This window comes from Mustela nigripes, chromosome 6 (genome assembly GCF_022355385.1).
Source record: "Mustela nigripes isolate SB6536 chromosome 6, MUSNIG.SB6536, whole genome shotgun sequence".
In the NCBI taxonomy this organism is placed as follows: Eukaryota; Metazoa; Chordata; class Mammalia; order Carnivora; family Mustelidae; genus Mustela; species Mustela nigripes.
The window spans coordinates 91,967,849-91,974,546 of record NC_081562.1 but is presented as its reverse complement, the minus strand read 5'-3'; the positions used below and the strand labels follow the sequence as shown (position 1 = coordinate 91,974,546).

At 48.5% G+C, this 6,698-nt stretch overlaps 2 protein-coding genes across 3 annotated transcripts in view; both read left to right on the top strand.

Moving 5' to 3' along the window:
* The first annotated feature begins 247 nt into the window (after nt 1-247).
* Nucleotides 248-3,667, top strand: MIP (major intrinsic protein of lens fiber). The gene is made up of 4 exons (XM_059403447.1): nt 248-607; nt 1,065-1,229; nt 1,644-1,724; nt 3,005-3,667. Exons 1-4 carry the CDS (start codon nt 248-250, stop codon nt 3,188-3,190), a joined length of 792 nt encoding a protein of 263 aa, XP_059259430.1. The 3' UTR covers nt 3,191-3,667.
* A 1,214-nt stretch (nt 3,668-4,881) lies between these two features.
* TIMELESS (timeless circadian regulator) overlaps nt 4,882-6,698 on the top strand; it is a 27,636-nt gene continuing 25,819 nt past the window's right edge. For both annotated transcript variants that reach the window (XM_059403442.1, XM_059403441.1), the window contains exon 1: nt 4,882-4,980. The gene's annotated coding sequence lies outside the window, so the exon portion shown is untranslated. The remainder of the gene's footprint in view (nt 4,981-6,698) is intronic.

Genomic DNA, 6,698 nt, shown 5'->3' with positions numbered 1-6,698 from the left:
CCCTACCCTAACACCCACCCACAGCTCTGCTCATCTCCCTTGGAAGAGGGAGGGGAAAATCCAGCAGCTTTATCAGATGTGTAAAAGTGGGTCCAGCCCTCTGCAGCTCTGAAGGGGTTAAGAGGCTGGACCAGCCACTTCAGCCTGCCCCTCCCAGGGATTAAGAGTCCTCTATAAAGGGGACTGTCCACCCAGATCAGGCCAGGGGGGTATCAGGGACCCAGGCATTGTGCCCATCCCCCCTGCCATGTGGGAACTAAGGTCAGCCTCCTTCTGGAGGGCCATATTTGCTGAGTTCTTTGCCACCCTCTTCTATGTCTTTTTTGGACTGGGGGCCTCACTACGTTGGACCCCCGGACCCCTGCATGTCCTGCAGGTGGCTCTGGCCTTTGGCCTGGCCCTGGCTACGCTGGTGCAGGCTGTGGGCCACATCAGCGGAGCCCATGTCAATCCTGCAGTCACTTTCGCCTTCCTTGTGGGTTCCCAGATGTCTCTGCTCCGGGCCTTCTGCTATATGGCAGCCCAACTCCTGGGAGCCGTGGCTGGGGCCGCCGTGCTGTACAGTGTCACCCCGCCTGCCGTCCGAGGAAACCTAGCCCTTAATACGGTAATGGTCAGCTAAGTGGGGCTGGACGAACCTGGTACCCTGACTCCCTGCCTGGCGGAGGCCAATCAGTTCCTCAGGGGTCTGGGACGTTGTGGGGATGGGGGGTGGGGGGGGAGTGTATGCTCACATGCACACACATGTGTGTCAAGTGTAGTTTGGAGGAGTAAGGAAGGCATAAAGGCCTGGACTGACTCAAGAGACCCAAGTTCTGGTTTCAGCTTTCCTTCCAACTCCTTGCAGGTTCTTGAGGAGAATTATTTTACCTGACAGGGCCTCAGTTTCCTCATCTGCCTGAGTGGGTACAATTCTTTCTACCATGTAGGAGTATTATTGGGAGAAATAAGAAGCAAATACAATTACTATGAAGGGGGTTGTATCATCCTCCCTCTCCAGGGAAATGATGCCATACATTGGGACAACCCTAATGAGTTGCCTCCTTTCTTCTTCTTCTGCCCAGTTGCACCCTGGGGTGAGTGTGGGCCAGGCCACCACGGTGGAGATCTTCCTGACGCTCCAGTTTGTGCTCTGCATCTTTGCTACATACGACGAGAGGCGCAATGGCCGCCTGGGATCTGTAGCCCTGGCTGTTGGCTTCTCCCTCACCCTGGGACACCTCTTTGGGGTAAGCAGGAGAGGAGAGAAGCTTCTTGTTTAAGGACTCTATGGCCCTTAGACCTTTCCCAACTTTTTAACGTTTTTTTCTGCCCAGCTCATGGTCAAACATGAACATAGTCCTCCTCACTCTGTTTTGGTCGGCACAGAGGAGTTGACCCTGTTCTAATCCTCTTTTTTGTGATCTCTATATCTGGTCCTTCTTGACCCCAAGGTGGAGTGTATGCTTCAGGGGTAGATGTGGGCTTTGTCTAGGGATCCATAGTACCTTTACTCCATTATGGAACGCCCACCCTCAGTTCATCCTTCCCTTCTTACTGCTGGCTGGGGCAAGGTGCCAGCCCTTGGGGTCATGTGGGTTGTGGGGAGAGAAGCTGGGGTGAAGTAGTGGAAAGTGTCTCAGTTATGACTGTGTCTTTTGCAGATCTATTATACTGGTGCAGGCATGAACCCTGCCCGCTCCTTTGCTCCTGCCATTCTCACCAGAAACTTCACCAACCACTGGGTGAGTGAGGGGAGAGGGCCAAGATCCCAAAGCCCTCCTTTATGGGTGTGGGCTGCAGGCTCCATGTTTGGTTCCTGCTTTCCATCTGGATATGTTAACTGCTTTACTAGCACTCAGCTAAAGGGGCTGTCGCAGAATCTGGCATGCCTCTGTGAGCACAATTCATTAATTTGCTAGAAAGAGAAGCTCTTGCTCATGTTGTTCCTTCACTGGTTCGTTGGTCAGGGATTTCTTACTAAGTATCCACAGGATTCTAAAACTAGCTCTATGAGGATAGACAACTGAACAGGCAGTCAAAACCTGCTCCTCTCAGGGCTCAGGATATGTATGCGTACAGATGGGCCTGCACCTCAGCCCAGTTCTAGCACATTACTGGCCCGGTGTGTGACCATGGTAAATGACGCTGTCATTCTTTGTCCCAGTTTCCTTACCATAAAACGGGGGTGAGGAGAAGTAAGTGTGAACATTGTATGTGTGAAATATTTAGCACAGAACCTGGTCTGGACTAAGACCTCAATAAAAATGGGCTATGTCTATGTTATTTAGTCATATGCCAGCCAAGCATACAGAAATAATTAAAAATTTTTTTCAAAGCTGTATCCCCATTTTCACGGCAGCATTATTCACAGAAGCCAAAAGGTAGAAGCAACCCACGTGTCCCTCACAAGTGAGTGGATAAACAAAAGGTAGTCTCCACATGCACCGGAATAGTATTCAGCCTTACAAAGAAGGAAGTCCTGTCAAAGGCTCAACATGGGATGGACCTTGAGGACATTATGCTATATGAAATACACCGTCACCAAATGGCAAATACTGTATAACTCCACTTATGTGAAGTGTCTAGAGTAGTCGAATTCACTGAAACAAAGTACAAGGGTACTTGATGGGGGTTCAGGAGAAAGGGCAATGGGGAGCTGTTGTTTAATGGGTACAGAGATTCAGATTGACCAGAAGAAGGAGTTCTGGAGGTTTGTTGTGCATCAATATGATATACTTAACATACATCTGTACTGTACACTTAGCATAGGTTAAGGTGGTAAATTTTATGTCATGTGTTTTACCACAATCAAACCCTTTTTCCCCCCAAAGAAATCTATAAACTAGTGAAAACTGGTAACAAAAAATAGAATATATATGGGGGATAAAGGACTAATTTGGTGAGTCAGAAAAGAAATGGTAAGTTTTAAGGTACAAGCAGTAGAGCAATTTAGAATTTAAAAACAAACACTGGTTGTATTTGCCAAGTACAGATGTTTGTTTTCTTCTCCCTTTTCCTACAGGTATACTGGGTGGGCCCAATCATTGGAGGGGGACTAGGCAGTCTCCTCTACGACTTTCTCCTCTTTCCCCGGCTCAAGAGTGTTTCTGAGAGACTGTCTATTCTCAAGGGCGCCAGGCCCAGTGACTCCAATGGACAACCAGAGGGCACTGGGGAACCTGTTGAACTGAAGACCCAGGCCCTGTGAAAACTCCAGTTGGCTAGAGGGAGTAGGAAGCTTCTGGGTTTACTCAGAGGGGCTAAGCCAACCCCTGGACGACTGGGGGAGGGACATATACTTCTTTATTTTTTAATTTATGTGTGTTTTTTTTTTCCCCCTTTTGCTGTGTGAAATCTTTCAAGTTGCATTCATGAGCTGGTTTGTGCAAACTTCCCTTCCTCCCCATCCCACCTCTCTTCGCCGCTGTGTGTATGATTGTGCGTATGAATGGTATGAATGTGAGTGAATGTGGCTGTGTCTGAGTTTTGGGGCACAGCAGGAGAGGTAGGGAAGGGAAAAAAGGTATCACCCTATACCTTACTCTCCCAACCCACTGTGGTGAGCACAGAGAACCAAGACCTTTCAGCTTCTGGCCTTCACCCTGCTGCCAGTCAAGTTTTTTATGGCCCTAGGTTTATGCGGGAGCAGGGAAGCAGGGGATACTCCTCACAGGAGGCAGATGGAGACATGGCATTGCAAGGGTTGGGAGAAGGGGTTGAGGGCAGGGAGAAAGAAAATGGAGGCATGAGCCCCATACCAGGTTGCAATTGTACAAAAAAAATTGGGAGAAGTTAATGGAAGAGTGTAGCCAACTTGGGGATGCTTGCCCCAGGGACTTGGGTGGGGAAGTAGCTCTGAGAAAAGTGGCAGGTGGGATTTGAACTGTTGGGTAAAGCCACATAAACTTGTCTACATCCACCAGCTGGGTTTTGTGTTCATTCTGGTATGACGGATCTCTTTCGCAGGCCCTGGGCCAGTGAGCTCCCAATCTAAACAAGGGGTAGGGTGAGCCTAGAACCTAGAAAATTTAAATAGTTTAGCAGTTCTACCAGACTTACCCAGAGGTGCCTCCAGGCAACTGGTACTTAAGCCAAAGGAGAGCTCCCTAAGGTCAAAACAGGAAATCTGGTGCCCAGAGCAAATGCATAGGTAGGGGTGGGGGGCCGTAGGAGGGAGAGGCTTTGATCCTGAGTTTTAATTTCGTTAGACCGGATCAGAAACACTCTTCAAATGGTGTCTTTCTGCTTTTACCCCTAGTTTTATAGTCTTCTTTATTTTCCTTTTTTGTGTGCGTCTTCTCACTTTTCTCTCGTGTGTCCTTTCAGCAAATCTCTTAAACCTCTCTTCATATCCCCAAAATTGACTCCTTCTATTCAAATGCTTAATGATTCAGATTATTATTCGTCTGAACCCTATCTTCTTTTGTCATCAGCAAAATACACTCATCTCAGCAGAGTCCAGAGGAGATCCTCAACTTACCAATGAATATTTATTGTTGTTCTCTTCCTTTTAGGAGCCCGCTCGCTTCGCAAGCTTTAAAACTATATCTCTAGCTTGGAAGACCACTCTAGCCTGTAGCTCAACTCTCCACTTCCTCCCAAATAAAGCCTAATTTTTCTAACTAACCAGAGAGACTTTGGAATAATCCACTTGACTAGGCGGGGGGTGAATGTTTGCAAATTTACCTCTAATCGGGCTTTGATCCCTATTATCTTAGCAGAAAATTTATAGCGCTGTGGTTCTTAGCTCACCATAGGGGATCAGCTCAGATCAAACAGCACCTGTACTCGCTTCCCTTTTCCTTACTTCATCACCACCACCACCATCCCTCCCCACCCCGCGGCTCGGTTGGCGTTACATGGACCAGCCCGGCTCGCCCGCCCAACTCCCCGCGCAGGCGGGGACTGGTCCCGCCGGGTCGGGTGGCGGGAAAGGCTGCGGCCGGGCCCCTGAGGGCCGCTGGCTCCGCAGGGATCCTGAGGACCGGCCGGGAACGGGTGAGTGTGGGGGAGAGAGGGCTCTACCGGACAACGTCCTTTCCGAACCGTGGGGGCACCCTCGAGAAGTGCTGCGTCTGGTTTCCCGCCACCGGCTTTCAAGGAAGGGGGCGGGGCTTGCGCGATAGGCGCGCACGCGCAATTCCACCCCGAGTTCAGTAGGTGCCGCGGTGTTCGCCCCGCGCTCAGCTGTACAGCCGGTCCTCGTGCAGTGGTGCGACTGTGATGGGTTGGATGGAGTGGAACCCCTCAGGTAGAACAGAAGGTTCCCGGGCATTTCCATTTTGGAACTTTCCATCCTCTTCAGACCCGAAGAAACAGATGCAGCCCGCCAAGCAGGAGTCGGAAATCGGAATTCGCTTGACTTAAATCTTGGGTGTTTATAGAATGGATTTCTCGTTTCTTTAGCTCCTTTCTCTCGGGTGGGAGGCATTAGGAGGATACAGCTCTTGCTTGGGTTTGTGAGCTGGACTGTCAGCTACTAATGAAGCTCCTTCCCCCGAGTCTTGGTTCTTTACTCTGCCCTTCGTGCTGCCACTGGTTGCCTTTTTACAAAGTCAATCTGGTCATTTCAGATTAAATTTAAAACTCCCCTCTGGTCCCCCACAGTCAGGTTTAAATCCTTTGGTGGCGTCCGTGGCCCTTCACAGTCTGATCCTCTCAGACTAATTTTCTGAAGCGCCCACATTTTTCCTGTGTCATGCACTCGAATCCCAGCTACATGGAAGGGGTGTATCTGCCTTGTGGTCCTTGATGCCTTACGCTCCTGCTGTTCCCTCCACTTGAACTACTTCTCTGCCAAATGAACTTCTCTTTCAGGACTGAGCTCATTTGTCCCTCTGAAAACCTCTATTTCTGGCCCCCCACTGCCCTGGCCAAAGTAGTCACTTCTATCTTTGTGTTCTGGAAGTATTGTACCTCCTTCTGTTAGTGTCACTGATACAGCCTAGTAAAAAGTTCTAAGCTGTGCACTGTGCTCAGCGACAGGTAGACAGAGATGAATAGGATAGAGTTCCTGACCTTAAGGAACTCACAGTCTAGATGGAAAAACATATGTAAATGAGTCCTCTGTAGTTACTGGGTGACAAGTCAGCACTGGCTTCCTAACTTCTCTCACTTTGGACCCTCTTGAGTAAGCTTATTTATTGCCACAGTTTCACACACCTTGTATTCTGCTGCCTCCAAATCTCCAGTTCCAACACTTCTTCCCTCAATTTCAGGACTTGTCTGCTTCCATTCCAGTTTAAAAACCATTTCTTGATCATTCACATTGTGCTGGCCACAATGATTCCTGATCTCAAGGAGTTTATAATTTAGATCAGTTATTAACAGGAGATTGAGTTAGAATCACCAATGAGCACTTTCAAAACACTCTTGTCCAAGCCCAACCCCATGTAAGTTTGGATTCTGTAACTAGACTCTGAAAATTCAGAGATGAGAAAGAAATACTTCATGCCCTCAGGGAATCTAAGGCTAAGGGAGAGAGACAGACATTTCAAACAATCTGTTTAAGTATGACATATAACATGATCTGTAGATATCATGATGGAAGTATATTTACAGCACAAAGTAGACACACAGGAGAGAGAGGTCTCTTCTTCTGTATGGAAAAGTTGGGAGGAAGTACAATTTGGGCTGAATCTTAATAGATGAAAGGATAGACTCTAGCGCATTTAAGACAGAAGAGTAACTTGAGAGAGCAACTTAAAAACCAGCAG